This window comes from Narcine bancroftii, chromosome 4 (assembly GCF_036971445.1).
Source record: "Narcine bancroftii isolate sNarBan1 chromosome 4, sNarBan1.hap1, whole genome shotgun sequence".
Classification (NCBI taxonomy): domain Eukaryota; kingdom Metazoa; phylum Chordata; class Chondrichthyes; order Torpediniformes; family Narcinidae; genus Narcine; species Narcine bancroftii.
In genome coordinates, this window is record NC_091472.1 from 47,478,931 (window position 1) to 47,495,573 (window position 16,643).

Sequence of the window (16,643 nt, forward strand, 5' to 3'; positions counted from 1 at the left end):
GAATGATTTTGGCTCAAGAATTTTGCAGTCCAGCACTCAGAAAATACCATAATAAGCTTAGATAATTGGTATCATATGCCAAGGTTCCACAATTACCAGCAAACTGTCACTTGACCTGCAAGTCAACTTGCACATTGCTAATGCTACAGCTATTAAATCCAAGCTAAACAATGGAATGTATATTAGCAGAAATTTGACAGAGGTTAACAACCTATGAAGTGATCAATCCTTTATCTTTGATGTACCCTTCTAGCAATGAGTCCAGGGCCACCCACCCAGATGGGATACTAACTCAAGACAACCAAGAGTGCGCTAATTCCCTCAGCATATATTCACTATTGACCATAATGTTTGTGATGCATTGGCCATGTTTATTGGATGAGCATTGTCCAAATTCCTGAATATTCTGTGTTATGCCACTGTTGAACACCTTTCCGTCCTTTGCACACAAGATATGAAGATGCAAGATTTTAACATAGATAATTTAAGATAGCTACCAGCATCAGGTCATTTGAAGGTTAATTGCTCAGGGCAATATTGAGGAGTGAAGAGACGCAGAGAATCCACAATCTTGCTCAAAATTAGAGAGCAAGACAAACCTAGCCAACAAGTTAAACAATTTCTATCGATGTTTTAGAAAGAGAAGAATTAGTGCAGGGAATATTGGTTCAAGAGGAATTGGGAATTAATGGAAAATAATGAAATGGGTGAATTAACTAATTACACTTCATTGTTCTTGACTATCAAGAATATAAGTAGCATTTCAGAGAAAGCTTTATATTGTGAATCCGAAGGGAGAGATGATCTCTAGGTAAACTGCAATCACCATAGAGCTAACACCGAGCACATTGTTGATATTGCTGTTTGTTGAATCCCCTAGTCCTGACTGAACTTCATCCTCAGGTGTTAGAAGAAGTGACAAATAGATGTTACTTTAGTTTACAGGTCAATCATCTTAATCTCTGTCTAAGGGAAACTATTGTTGAAGACATTATAGGAGGACACTATGAAAATTTCAAGGTAAAAGGCAATAAAAACCAAATCATGTTTGCACAATTTATAGGCATTCTTCGGAGAACCAGAGCCTAATATCAATAGTAATGAAGTTATTGAAAAAAATTCTTAGGGACATGATTAACAATCATTTGGAAATGCAAGAGCTGTTCAGAGATAGTTAGCAAAGCTTTGTCCAGGGAAGATCCTGTCTAACCAATTTGATTACATTTTATGAAGTGACAAAGTGCATTGATGAGGGTAATGCTGATGATGTGGTTTACATGAACTTCAGTAAGGTCTTTGACAGGGTCCCACTGGGAGACTGGCCTAAAAGATTAGGGCTTATCGATCCAGGGTAAGTCGGTAACTTAGATTCAAAGTTGGCTTGCCAATAAGAAGTAGAGCAATAGTAGAGGATTGCTTTTGCAATTGGATGCCTGTGACTAATGATGTTCCATGCCTATCAGTGCTAGGAACCTTGTTGTTTGTAACATACTTGAATGATTTGGAGGATGTAGGAGGCACAATTGTAAGTTTGTGAATACACAAAGATTGGTGGATGTGGACAGTAGTCTTGGCCTATGGGTGATTATTTATGTATTGGTGAAAATGGCAGATGGTGTTTAATTCAGACAAATGTTAGGTGTTGCATTTTGGAAGTACTAGACATGCACCATGATTGGTACTGTTCTCGAGAGTATTGAGGAACAGACATGCAAGTCCAAATATCCTTGAAAGTGTCAGTGCGGGTTAGATTACATCATTATGAAGGCACGTGGGATGCTGGTCTTAAAAAAAAAATGATTTCAGATGTTGTGAAAAACTTTTTTTTTGTTGCATGGTGCTAGTAAGTCACTGTGGTAACTACTGCAGCCTTTCAATACTTCACCCATAGTTGCACTTCTTTTCCACCAACAATCGAAGCACATTCTGAGGTAACACTCGAGAGCCCCAATGGGTTGGTGTTCTGATTGTAAGTCGGTTTCAAATAGGTGATTCCTCTCAGGGAGATATCCACCACAGTGAAGGGAGCTACAGAAGATGGTTTAAAATGTGATGCCTCATCGAAATGAATGTAGTTGAATGCCTATTGTTTCAATAATAAGGTGCTGGCCAATTTCTGTTACTTGCAGCCACCTGTATTACAGATAAGGGTCAATTTAAGAATCAATTTGTCAATAATTGTTAGGAAGATTGTGGCCAAGCATTTGTGGGTTACTTTGAACTTTTTCTCAGGGCATCATCAATTGTCTCATCCAGCAACATGTCAATTGGTTTATGAGATCAGGAAGGCACCTGATTTGAGGGGCGGTGTCCACTGGTGCAGAATGCCATTGATCCTTACCTGAGGAAGATCCAAAAATGATCCAAAGCAAGGGGTTTAATTTTCTCAAATCACAGCTGGTTTACCAAATGTAAATTGCCAGATGTTTTGGCATTTGTCTCGATTAGTTTTTTTTTTGGTATAGACCTTTGGTATAAACATTGAGGGACTACTTGGACTTCTTAATCCATCTGATTGCCACTCGCACCAGATGACTTGTGACATTTTCATCTCCATGCTATCCCTTTAGAATGTGAATCACAAGTGTCTGAGATGGTAGGTGCAAACATCTTTTCAAGATTCAATTTATTGTCATGCATTTAAAAAGTGTCATGTTCCATGAATTTTCTGCCATTGGCAGAAATTGCCTGAAGCTCCTCTTACAATCAGAGAAAAAGAAGCAAAAGAGAGTTCCCACCCCTCCCCCCAAGTCACTGAGTATCTGTGGATTCACCTCCAGCTCTCCCGTAGCCACACTATGTCCCTACTAAGCCATTGGCAACCTGATCTCCAAATTCAAATCTCCAATACCATTAGGAGCACTTCAACTCCTTCGGTACTCTCTTGCATCCCAGTTCCGATACCTGTTACCCTTCAGCCAGTTTCAAACCAGTCTCCAGCAGTCTGTAGCCTGGTGCGAGCCCCTTGATCACAGTATCCATCAGCCTACAGCCTCTGTGGGTTCCTTGCCTCAAGTTCCCATCAGTCTACAGCCACAGAGCTCCTGCTGTGGTCACCATCCTGTGGACTGTCTCCTCTGCTTCTCCTTCTCAGAAGGGTGGTGGTCTCCCTGTTTTCTGGTGCTCTGTGCCAGTCCTCCATTTTCCTGGAGTCTACAACCTCTCGTGGCTTCTGCCAGTTATAGGCGCTGCCATTTTGGGTCCAGACCCTGCGGTCATGGGACTTTAAATAAATCTACCGTCGGCTCCTATAACGGGCTGTTCAAAGGTTGTTCGGAGCTGACAGGAGTCGAACTGGACGGATGCACCTCATGGGAGCATTGTCTTCTCTGCTTTACGCTCTCCATAGGTCTGCATCAGCGGCTGCACTGCCGTTACAGCAGGTCTGGAAGCGCCGCCAATTTTTTTCATTCAAAAGGAAATGGTCACCCCATTCCATTAATGGGGTGACCCATTGTCAATAACTTGTCCTTCAGCCACTTGCCTCGTGGGAAGTTTTGCCTTTTGGAAAGGAGAAGGGCACAAGGTTGGCCACCTAAATACTTACAATACATTAACAGTAAGTGGAATGTTAAAAGATTAGATGTCACCATAATATCAACATTTATGATCTCTGTGCCTGTGCTGTGTATGGTCTGAATGGTGACTATATCTGCCTCTGGCTGTTGAGCTGATGAAGTTGTGTTTGTCTTTCCCCAGCTCACTCTTGATGTTGCTGGTCATGTAGATTCCTACAAGAGCAGAAGCCTACAAAATATTCCCTCCCCAATTACTTCTCCAAGATCATCTCTAGAACACAGTTTCATTTTCCAGATGCTATTATGCCCAGTTGCCATTGATCTGCTATTCCAATTCCTAACTTTGCATAATCTTTCAATTCTTTACCTATGCCACTCTCCATGAAGTTTCCATTTCCAAAACTTAGATCTGATAACTCCATGCATTATGGATCTTAGATTTTAAATGTAGATCCCTTCCTCACAGTTGTGGTATTTCAGAATTATCCTAAAGTGTAATACAAACTCCACTCTATTCTTCTCAATGACAAACCACTTTCTTGGACCCTTTCATCCCTTCCCCATCACCATTTTACCTTTCTTGTAGTCGTGGAAGCTCTTGGAATTTTTCTACATTTAATTTATTGTTTTAGTATGTTTAATAACAATTGAGATTATGTCTGTATCGTGGATAAAGCTTAGTTGAATCAGCTTAGCGTATTAAACAATAGCCTCTGGAGATTCATGACAATATAGGTTTACAGTAATGGAACACTTCAGTGATGAGAAGTGATTCACTTCAGGCACAGATTTTATTTTAAATAGAAGTGAGCTAACCACTTAGGAGTGGCTTAGTTTTGCTTAGGTACTAAAACCACAGAAAGAAAATACTGTTCAAGTATCTGTGTGCAAACATAACCTGAAACAATTCTACAAAATGCTGTGAACTCTCAGTAGATCATGCAGTATTTGTGGAAAGAGAACCAGACGTAATGTTTCAGGTGCAAGATTCTTGTTCTAACAAAGGGCCTTCAATATGAAAGATAACTCCTTTTCTCCTTCCTCAAGTGATGATTCACCTGAGTGCTTTCGACATTGTTGTGGTTTTGCTTTTGATTACCAGTATACATATTTTTTGTGATTTACAAATACAGTATAATGATGAAATATCTGCCTGGAACTTGTGCCATTATGAATTGTATGTCTTTCCAAAGCCAGGAATATTTTAAGCGTTCGTCAAGTTGCAGAAGCCAGAGATCTAAACAAAAGCTGCCAAGTCAGTGAATGCACCTTTATAAGATAAGTGAATGCTATATTTGTCAATTAGTAAACTCCTTATTAGAAATGCAATACTTTTAAAATTGTGACTCTGAGATGGTGAACCTTGCTTCTCTTGCTTTTTCTTTTCTATTTTCTTTCTTTTTGTCCCTCTATTCCCTGCTGTCTGTCCCCTTTTCTTTCTAATCTTGGGAAGGGGTGTTGGGAGAAGGACTCCTTTTTTTTCCTGACCTTATGAATGCTTTGATTTTACATTCAGTTTTATTTTATTAGATTAAAATGGGTCCTATATTCTGTATTTTCTTCAAACAAATAAAATACTAAAAAAGTTAAATGAATGCTTGCATTTGTATTCCTCTCAATTGTGGATTTAGACCTTCAAGCAGGTTTCAGATTTGCTGTTGGATAGCCAGAAGTACCTGCCAATCCTACCTTCAGTGGTTCTCTGATATTCAGAACTCTCTTCTATGTTTTCCTCCCCTTATCCACGTGGCCTCTAATGAGATCAGAAAATTCAGAGCAGGACTTTGCAGTAAATGTGAACAAAACAAAGCTGGAGAGGCAGTACGACAGGCAATATCCATGGACAGAAATGGTCAGTCAACCTTGCATGTTGGGACCATTCATCCTGACTAAAGGTTAGAACACAACATATCAAGATCCTGACCCAATTTCAATGTTCTAACTGACTACTGCCCAAATTAGCATGAGATAAGAACAAGGTTTAAGAGGTGATATCTTTATCCTTCAAATCTAAAATTAATTTTTATGATTTGATGCATTTGACATGAAAGGTCAGCACCTAAACTATCAGAACCACCATTGTCCACTTCTTTCTTTCGTCCACAGATCTCTGTTTAGCACCTAATTATACAGTGTATGATCTAGTTGGTGAAACTTAACAGTTACGTATCTTGTAGTTCTGTGCAGTATGGAATTGTTATAAAAAATTAAGCCCTTCCTTTCCCTCCCAAAGTTCGGACATGTCACAAAAAAGTGTTAATTATAACTTCGTGCTTAATTTGTTACATTTTGAGCTTGGCTGGAAGACATTCACATGGCATCCATCATGAGCTTAAAATTGAGCTAAAACTTTAGACTGTTCCAGTGACCTGGGTTCAATGCTGACCTCGGGTGCTGCCTGTATAGAATTTGCATGTTCACTCTCTGATCAGGTGGGTATCTCTGGATGCTGTGGTTTCCACCCACATCCCAAAGGTGTGTGGGTAGGTAGGTTGACTGGCCACTGTAAATTTCCCCAGGTGTGATGAGTGGTAAGTTTATGGAAGCTGATGAGAATTGGTAACGGGAAAAATACTGTAGTGGTTCTCTTTCCACAAATACTGCATGATCTACTGTAATGCTCTGTGAGGTAATGTTGCTTCGATGGGTTGAAGCAGCCTCCTTCTGTGAGGTAAAGAAATATAGAACTATTAAATGTTGATAAATAATGTAGCAAAAATGTATTCAAAATTGGGAAGAATTAAAATCCATAAGAAATTGACATTTCAGTGGAGGGTTCACCAGAATTATGATGAGAGCCCAGGAGAGCATTTTGGGAATTTCACCATGTATAATTCTTAATATCTCTCCTAATTGCTTCATTTCCATTTTTAGCTGTATTTCTTGGCCACTCCACATCCAGTGAAGCATCTATCCAGCTCAACAAGCCTTTTGGATCTTTGTATTTCACCGCATTTTCCCTTATACACATCCCCAATACTAATTGCTGCATCATGGAGGCAGCAATTAGCTTCTAAATTTCCTTAACATCTCTCCACTGTTACGCCTTATGAGCAGCAATTGAAAGACGCATAAACAGATGGGTTAAGTTTAACTCAAAATTTATTAGCAATTGTTAATAATATAATTATCTCAACACCCATATATAAACCTTTAGAGCAATTATATACTAACAATGGATATTTATACTATGTATGTGAAAAACTACTCAGACCATCACAATCTAAGCTCAAATACCCCAAAATAAGCTCCTAAAACAAAACCCAAGTCTGTCTCATCAAGTAAGTCAATCAAAAAAATATCCACAGAATCTAGTCTCCAGACTTTAATGTCTTAGTTCAGTTATGCACAGAAGTTGAATGTGGAGAGAAATTACTGTTGTCACTGACCAGACTAATGATTTTCCTTAGTTTCTCATGTGGTAACAACCAACTTAAGTTTTCTCACAAGGGAGTTTCTCACAGTGACCTCCTAGTCACTAGCATGAAGTCCGCACCACTGAAGCCCCCTTTAGGGTTGCACCAGATGACCCTCTGTCACACAAAGTCTTCTCTGCCAAAACCCTGCTTTGGGTTATACCAAATTACTTTTGTCACACAAAGTCCTCATCTCAAAAGAGGATTGGAGAAGCACCGGTCAGACACATAATCTGGGAATCAGAATGTAAATCTGCTGTTAGAACAGCAGTGCTGGCACCCGTGAACAGAGCAGCTCAGCCTCCAGCCTTTTATCTGGAAGTGCTGGGTGAACACACTGACAGTTCATTCCTCAGCACATTGGATGGTTTAACTGCTGCAGCGCGTGTCTTCGGAACTCCTGATTGGAGAAGAGGGGTGGACAGCAGCGGGCGAGCTCACCGGATTCACCACATAGCTCTTGAACTCCACATAGCTGTTCACACTCCCAGCTTGCTACTCTGGCGCTCCACACAACGTTCCTTTCTTCCGCTGCACAGTCATACTATCCCAGGTCTGAAATAAAACTGTCCATGGTCATCATGTCCATGGTCATCATAACCTCATCTTTTTCCATTTAAGATGCTCCATAAAGATGCTCATCAACCTGTGTGATGAATATAAATTATCACTTAAACAATGAAGGCAGTCAGCAGATCTTGACTAAATACCAGTCATGCTCTTGACAGGTCATAAAGGTTCCTCTGGCAGGAAATGCCTCCAAGATTCCCAGTTACAGTGGTATGCTCATAATTGCATGTTTTCTAGGTAAGCCTATAAAGAGGGGATGCATGCAGGCAGACAGGAATAGGATTATAAGAAAGTCCACTTAAGTCTTAACATGACAACTTCAATTACAATTTAAATTGTTGAAATATGTCCAAAATATCATCTAATGTTTAAATCATAGGTAAATAATAGAGGTTGAAATATTTCTGGAGGTTTTTACATGGCAAACCAAACAACAGTGATTGTATTTAATGGTAGACCAAGCTTGGAAAGCTGAGTGGTCTATTCCTGATCGTAATTTATATGTTTGTATTTAGAAACCTGCCATTTGTGATTATCCTTAGTTTTAGGATAACCAATAGAATGTGATTTTTAAAAGTAAGTCAGGATTGGTATAGTGTGAGGTAATTTCTTTGTAGTATCTAAATTACAAACACTTTATTTCTAAACTCCTGCATATTAGCTCAAAGGAAAACTTCAGGTTATTCACCTATAATTGCAATTTAAATTAAACATGTCAATGTTCATCTGCATGACTATACCTTTTTTGTGATATTTCAAAGGCACGATTATCTCCATTTACTGTTTTGCACATTTAAAGTGTGCATGGAAGCTGGCGAATGAAAATCAAATAATCTACAGATACTGGAAACCTGAAATAAAAATGAAAATGTTGTTGAAAATATCAGCAGGTCAAACAGCATCTCTGGAAAGAAAAAAAAGTAGACAAAGTTTTGGATCTGTGACCCTTTGTTTGAATGCTGGTGTTTGATAGATATTCAATAAACTGGTCAAAGCAGTTTTAAGTGCATGGACATGCCAATGCCATCAGAATTCACAACTGATGGAGAACTGAAGAACAATAATCTGATTAAGGATTGTGTGACCTATTACATATGATTGTCTCTGAGGAGCATTCTTTTCAGATAAATCTTTAACATCTTTAATGAACATTTTCTACTGATAATGAAAATATAAACGAGAAGTATATAATCCAGTGATCATTAGGTGATCAGAGGTGGAGAGGGTGAGCAAATTTAAGTTCTTGGGATTCACTATCTTGGAGGATCTTTCCTGGACCCAACGCACTAATGGCATCGTGAAGAAAGTATGTCGGCGTGTCTACTTCCTCAGGAGTTTGCAGAGGATTGGTATGACACCAGAAACTCTGGCAGATATCTACAAATGTATGGTGAAGAAATGAGGAAGGATCTGAGAAGAGTTAATTGGAATGTTATTTTCGGGCAAGAATGCATCCAGCAGATGGAAGGCCTTCAAAGATGAAATTTTGAAAGTGCAGAGATGGATGCTCCTACCAGGAATAAGAGAAAAGTTAACAGACATGGGGAACCTTGGTTTTCAAGGGATATTGGAAAGCTGGGTAAAAAAAAAAAACGGAGGGGTCTATATATGTGGTATAGACAACAAGGAGCAAATGAGCTACTTGAAAAGTATAGAAAATGTAAGAGAATGCTTAAGAAAGAAATTAGGAAGGCAAAAAGAAGACATGAAAGTGCTTTGGCAGATAACGTGAAGGAAAATTCAAAGTGTTTCAACAAGTACATTAAAAGTTGAAGGATAGGAAGTGATAAAATTGGACCCCAAGAAAATCAGAGTGGTCAATCAGTATGGTGCCTCATGAAATGGGGGAGATACTAAACAATTTTTTTTTAAATCGGTACTTACACAGGAAACTGACATAGTGAATAAGGATGGAAGGGGGGAAACAACTAGAAATATCATGAAACATATGGAGTTTAAGGAGAAGAAGGTGTTTGCTGCCTAGCAACAGATAAAGGTAGACACATCCCCTTGACTGGATATGATATTCCCCCGCACCTTGAGGGAGACGAGTGCTGAAATTGTAGGACCCCTGGCAGATATATTCAAAATGTCCTTAGTCACTGGGGAGGTGCTGGAGGATTGGATGGTGGCTCGTGTTGTTCTGCTGTTTAAGAAAGACTTCAAGAGTTAACCAGGCAACTATAGGCCAGTGAGCCAATCATCAGTAATATGTAAATTATTTGAAGGATTTCTGAGGAATAGGATATACTGTATAGTTATTTGGACTGTCATCAGCTGATTTCTGTGTGGTAGGTCTTCTAAAACAAATCTTGTACAGTGTTTTGAGGAAGTGACCAAGAAGGTTGATTTGGTAAAGGCTTTGATGTGGTCTATATGGACAAGGCTTTGACAAGGTTCCACTTGAGAGGCTGGTTCAGAAGGTTAGGACACGAGGTATGTATAGAGAGGTTGCAAACTGCATTCAAAATTGGCTTGGTGGAAGAAAACAGAGTGGTGGTGGATGGTTGCTTCTCAGACTGGAGGTCTGTGTCGAGTGATGTGCCTCAGGAATCTGTGATGGGATCATAATTGTTTGTTATTTATATAAATGACCTAGATGATAATGTGATGAATTGGATCAACAATTTTGCTGATGACACAAAGATAGGAGTTGTTATGGACAGTGATGAAGATTTTCAAAGCTTGCAGAGGGATCTGTATCAGCTGGGGAATTGGGCCAATAAATGGCTAATGGAATTTAATGCACTTTGGAAGAGCGAATCAGGGTAGGACATACACAGTAAAGGGTAGACCATTGAGGAGTGCGGAGGAGCAAAGAGATCTGGGAATACATATACATTCTTCCCTGAAGGTGGTGTTGCATGTGGACAGGATTGTAAAGAATCTTAGCCTTTATAAATCTAAGTATTGAGTATAGAAGTTGGGAAGTTATGTGGAAGTAATTCAAGCAACCACACTTAGAATATTGTGTGCAGTTCTGGTCACCTAGCAGCAGGAAAGATATCAATAAGATCGAAAGAGTGCAGAGAAGATTTACGAAGATGTTGCTGGGTTTTCAGGAAAGTTGAGTTATCAGGAACGATTAAACAGGTTAGGATTATACTCCTTGGAATGAAGAAAAATGAGGGGAGACTTGGTAGAGGTTTGTAAGATGATGAAAGGTATAGACAGAGTTAGATGTGAGTAGGATGTTTCCACTTAGATTGGGGGAGAAAAATACAAGTCATAGGTTTATACTGAAAGGGGAGAAGTATAAGGGGAAAGTTTTTCATTCCTATAGTGGCAGAGCTGTCATCTGATGTAGTGAATGCAGATTTAATCTTGAGTTTTAAAGATATATTGCATCCATACATGGATAGGAGAGATCTGGAGGGCTATGGAATGAGAGCAGGTCAGTGGAACTTGGTAATTTTATTGATCGGCACAGACCAAAGGGTTGAATGGCCTGTTTTTCTGTGCTTTAATGTTCTGTAGTTCTGTGGTCTGTAAAACAGCTGCCACCCAGCTTCTTCTTCATCTCTCCTTTCGATGATGTAACAAGCGGTGAATGTCAAGGTCATTTGTGTTCCAGTTCCCCTCTCATGAGACCCTGAATCTCTGAACAATGGTTTGAGAACTAAGTGGTGAAATCTGCTGCACCTTACAAATTTTGAAAATAATTAAGAAAAGAACCCCATAGAGAAACAAAATTAAGAATTATTTCAATAAAGAAGCATCTAATTTTTTCCCAAAGTCAAACATGCCATCATATCAGACAACCATTGGGTGTGAGTGGGAGGGACAACATCTTTCCTTTTCATTCATATGGCCTTTCTAACGATAAGGGAAGTGAGGGTAACTGCATGGGATTGTGAAGCAGTCAATATCAGACCTGTTGTTCCACTTATTCCAAAAATAGCAAGAAAAGGATTTGGAGTCAAACTTATATTGAGAACTAAGACACACCTTCCCAAAATTTGGAAAGAGGAGGACTGTCACATTTGTGGCCCGAAATGTGAAGTTAATAAAACATTAAACACAAGTTTTATCAGGTAAACTTCTCAGGGTCTTTATTCTCCCGTTTCCTTTGTTCTCCTGCTTGTGCTCTTATCTCTCTCTCATACCACGTGACTTCCGGTACATCTCATACATATTCATTATCATGACATCCCTCCTTTAATCAGAAATAAACTTTACCTTCACTTACCAATATCCCTCGGAAACATACAAACATCGTAACTAATGGTAATACTATAACTCAACTACATAAAATTTACTTCCTACAGCACTCATACATGCACTTTATGATATAAGATTAAATACTGTCCCAAAGTTCTTATCAAAACTATGGCACAAAGTCTTCGTATCGTTTGGGCGCTTTCCGGTTTCGTTTCGGCCTGCCTGCGGTTTTGTCGTCGCTTCTCGGTTGTTCACTCTCGGCGTCGGAAATACTGTTCACCACGGCTTCGGGTGTTTCTGGCGCTCTAGTCACTTCATCAGGAGTGCTGGTAACTGCCTCTGGAACATCATCAGGTCTCTCAGTTTCAGCATCTCGTATTGGCCTTTCAACCTCTTCGCTCGATGTATCTCTGGACTGGTACCTTTTTACACCTGATACATTTCTCTTATACAGGACTCCAGTCAGAGACTTGACTGTCACCATACTGCCACTTCTGGATACGACAGTATAGGGTTGATGGTAATAAGGTGTGTCTAGCTTACCACCAGTTTCATGCCTCACTAGAACATTATCTCCTGGCATGATGTCTGAATACTTGGCTCCACATTTCGAATCTGTGTACAGCTTTGCTGCACCTTTCTTTTCAGCATCGTGGTCCCTCATCTCCTGGTCGTCTCGGATTTCCTTTATTTCTGGCATTTTGGTGTGGATTTTTCTCCCAAAAAATGCTTCTGCAGGACTTTTTCCAGTGGTTGCATGAGGCGTTGTTCGATAGACAGCCACATAAGATAGCAATGCTTCTCGCCAATTTTGTCCTTCTGCGTGTGCAATCCTCAATCGTTTTTCAATGGACTGATTTTGTCTCTCTACTTCTCCGTTGGCTTGCGGCCATTTCGGAGTTACTTTATAATGGTGGATACCTGTGGTCCTCATGTATTCTGCAAATGTCTCTGAAATGAATTGTGGACCATTGTCAGAGTATAATGTAACAGGTAATCCATATCTTGCAAATATCTCTGCTAATGCTTGTATTGTTTTTTCAGTGGTTGTGGACTTCAACACCACATACTCATAGTATCTGCTGTAGTAATCTATCACTACCATAATTGATTCACCCGTCGGTAAAGGTCCAAGAAAATCAACAGCTACGTCGATCCATGGTCCTGTCGGGAGTTGCGTACTCCGGATCGGTTCTGGCGGATTACTCCTACTTGTGATTTGACATCCGTGACAAGTTTTAACAAATTTCTCTGCGTCTTTATCACAACTTGGCCACCATACCTTGGTTCTGAGGTTTTGCTTGGTACCAACAATGCCTAGGTGTCCTTCATGCGCTAAGGATACGATCTTCGGTCTCAATCTTTGTGGTATCACCAATCTGCAACCTCTCAATACACACTGTCCGATGCAACAAAGTTCGTCTCTAATGGGAATGTAAGCCTTGTGAGTACACTTGTCCCATTGTCCACTCTGTATGCATTCTCTTACTTCCATGAGTTCTGGATCACGTTCGGATTCTCTCTCGACTTCCTTCGTAGTCACAGCTTTCGGTGTCGACTGAATAGCTACGAAGCATACAAAGCTCTCTGTTTCTGTTCCCAGGACTTGGATTGTGGACATCCATCCTTCACCAATCTGGACAGCGGATCTGCAATGTTTGTTTTCCCTGCAATTAGGATTACTTTATATTTGTAAGGTTGTAGTCTGAGTACCCATCTCTCTATTCTGGCACATGGTTTGGATCTAGGTGCATAGATCACCTCTAATGGCTTATGATCTGTGATGAGTTCAAATTCAATGCCGTATAAATATGCATGGAACCTCTCACAGGCCCATACAAGTCTGAGTGCTTCTTTCTCTGTCTGAGAGTATCTTCTTTCCACATCTGAAAACGATCTGCCGGCATAGGCAATGATTCTTGGTCCTCCATCATGCATCTGGACCAACACGGCTCCTAAACCAACCGGGCTGGCATATGCTATGACTTTGGTTGATGCCGCTGGATCGTAATATCCAAGAGTTTTTGCATCTGTCAGGCTTTGCTTCAGCGCTGTGAATGCTTTCTTCTGCTCAGATCCAAAATGAAATGGTACACCTTTCCTGGTTAGTTTCCTTAGTGGTTCTGCCACTGTAGCGAAATTAGGAATGAACTTTGCACAAAAATTGACCAATCCCAGGAAACTCCTCACCTCTGTTGCATTCTGAGGTGCACGTGCCTCTTCAATAGCTTTCACCTTGGCCTCTGCAGGGTTTAGTCCTTTCCGTGTAAGTCTGTGTCCCATGAAGTCCATTTCTGACACACCGAACTGGCACTTGTTTCCATTCACGGTAAGGCCTGCCTCCTGTAGTCTAGATAGTACACGCCTCAACCGTTTGTCATGCTCTTCCTTCGTTGGTGCATGGACTATGATGTCGTCAGAAATGTTGGCAACTCCAGGAATGCCTTGAATCACTCGATGGATTTCATACTGGTAGATCTCCGAAGCTGCATTAATTCCAAATAATAGTCTCTTGTAACGATACAATCCACAGTGAGTCACAAATGTTGTCACATCTCGGGAACCTGGATCCAGCTCTAATTGATGATAGCCCCACTTCAGATCAATTTTTGAGAATACCTTGCTGGTAGTTAGTTCTTGAAGTATTTCCTCCACCGTTGGTATAGGGTGTCGTTCTCTAATTATAGCTTCATTGGCCATTCTCATGTCAACACATAGTCTTATGTCACCCTTTGGTTTGGGCACAATCACTACGGGACTGACCCATTGTGTCGAATATTCCACCGGTTCAATAATGTCTTGTTCGATCAATTCTTTAATCTTGGCTTCGACTTTCCCACGAAGTCCAAACAGAGTTCGGCGCATTGGTTGTGCCTTGGGTTTGACCGTTTCATCTACCGCTAGCTTCAATTGTCGACCTTTCAGCTTTCCTACTCCTTGGAAGACTGCAGGGAATTCTTGCTTCATATCCTCGTATGACTGAATTGAATTGACACAAGCTCCAATATGAAGTATTGCCAGGTCTTGCGCTGTGCTTCTACTCAGCAATGGTTCTCCCCTCTCTTCTATGACCATAAACTCTGCTTTGGTGTACTTATCTCCAGCTTCAACAGTTGCAGTAAGACATCCAATGGTCTGCAATGGCTTGGTTGCTGTGTATGGATACAGTTTCTTGGAACACTTCTTTGAGGTACAGATGATCTTTTTCCTTTTCAACTTCTCCCATAAATGTCGATCAATCACATTACTGTCACTGCCTGAGTCTACAATGACCTGCACTGTCACTCCACCAATGATCACTGGGACCTTCTCATGATGTATATCATTCAACGTAAATTGGTAACAACTCTGTCCCTCCTGGGTATCATCATTGTTACCGTCTATCTGGCAAATGGTATCTTTCTTTCCAGGATACTTTCCTTTCCCCCAGGCTTTGCCTTTGGAAGTTGTACTCTTCCTCTTCTGGTCTGCATTGGACTTGCTTTTGCACTTCTTTGCAAAGTGGTTCTTACCTCCACACTTTCTGCAAACTTTGCCTTTGGCCAGGCAATATGGGTCTTTTCCAAAGTGACCTCGGTTTCCACATCGATAACACTCCACGTCATGTGTCGGCGTATATCTTGGCTGATTATGGCGACGTGAGAGCCTCTTAATTTGCTGGCTTGAGTTGTCTTTCAGGGTCATGGTATGAAATTGCCCTTCAACAGCCTCTAATGCAGCAGCAATGGTTAAAGCATCGGTGAGTTCCAACTCACTCCCTCTTTCCAGTAGATGTCTTCTGAGTTTATCTGATCTGCAGTGCTGTACGACTTGATCCAATAATTGGTTGTCCAAATCAGCTGGCATGTAATTGCATCCAACAGCTAGCTGGCGTAGTCTCGTCACGTACTGAGCAATTGTCTGGCCATCTTCTTGTCTCGTTCTCCGAAACAAATGGCGTTGAAATGTAGCATTCGGTGTCACTACATAGTGTGCATTTAATGCATCTACCGCTTTCCGGTACTCATCTTTTCTTCCAGTATTCAAAAGTGTCTTAAATGTTTCCCGAACTGCAGGTCCAGCCGTGAAAAGAAGTAACGCCCTCCTCTGCGCTTTTTGTTCAACCATACCGGTATCTAAAAATAGGCCACGACTGTCGGCGTAGGATTCAAATTCTTCTAGCCATGCCTTCCACTTCACACTTACAGTGCTTGCATCACCCGTTGGGTCAAAATGAGCAATTCCACTATGTGTTAGAAAGTCACCGTCTGCCCCAGCCATGAGGAAATATTCCAGCCCCAAAAGTACTGAGTCACAGAGAAAATTCTTATCACCTTGAAGTCGTCTGTAATCCTCTGTAATCTTGTTTAGTCTTTAATTTTCTTCAAGCTTCTTTCATCCTCGTCGCCAATGTCACATTTGTGGCCCGAAATGTGAAGTTAATAAAATATTAAACACAAGTTTTATCAGGTAAACTTCTCAGGGTCTTTATTCTCCCGTTTCCTTTGTTCTCCTGCTTGTGCTCTTATCTCTCTCTCATACCACGTGACTTCCGGTACATCTCATACATATTCATTATCATGACAAGGACGTATCCAGAACATATGATACAGTGTACCTTCTTCAGTTATACATTTATCACATTTAGAAGAAAAATTACAATAGAGTAAGGAACATCTAGGCGATTTAAGATGGATTAATTTAGAAATTAAATCTACTACAAGGTATTCTTTCGATATTTGAAGCACCTTTACATTTTTTGGCTTCCAAATTAACTAATAATTTTGTTTCAATTCAGGGAAATTTTGGATACCATAGATTTTTATTAATTAGTCCTATTTTAATTAGTTCCTTCCTTTTACCTTCGGTTCAAGATATCAGTTACCATCAATAGTCAAATGTAGGTATCAATCCTTTTTAGAATTCTATATTGTCCAAAATCTTGTTTCTTTTCAAGAATTATCCATCAAATTTATGATACCTAAACATCACTCTTTTC

General features: G+C 40.3%; 1 protein-coding gene across 19 annotated transcripts in view; it reads left to right on the top strand.

Moving 5' to 3' along the window:
* The window catches only part of hhat (hedgehog acyltransferase), a 210,601-nt gene that overhangs the window by 152,122 nt on the left and 41,836 nt on the right, over positions 1-16,643 (top strand). For 7 of the 19 annotated variants that reach the window (XM_069931184.1, XM_069931185.1, XM_069931183.1 and 4 more), the window contains one exon: positions 4,712-4,773. The exons of 7 other annotated variants lie outside the window; for them this stretch is intronic. In XM_069931184.1, the coding sequence (XP_069787285.1) occupies positions 4,712-4,773 (62 nt within the window). Of the gene's footprint in view, positions 1-4,711 lie in introns of all 19 variants that reach the window. 5 more of the 19 variants (XM_069931179.1, XM_069931196.1, XM_069931198.1 and 2 more) reach the window with 2 other exon arrangements.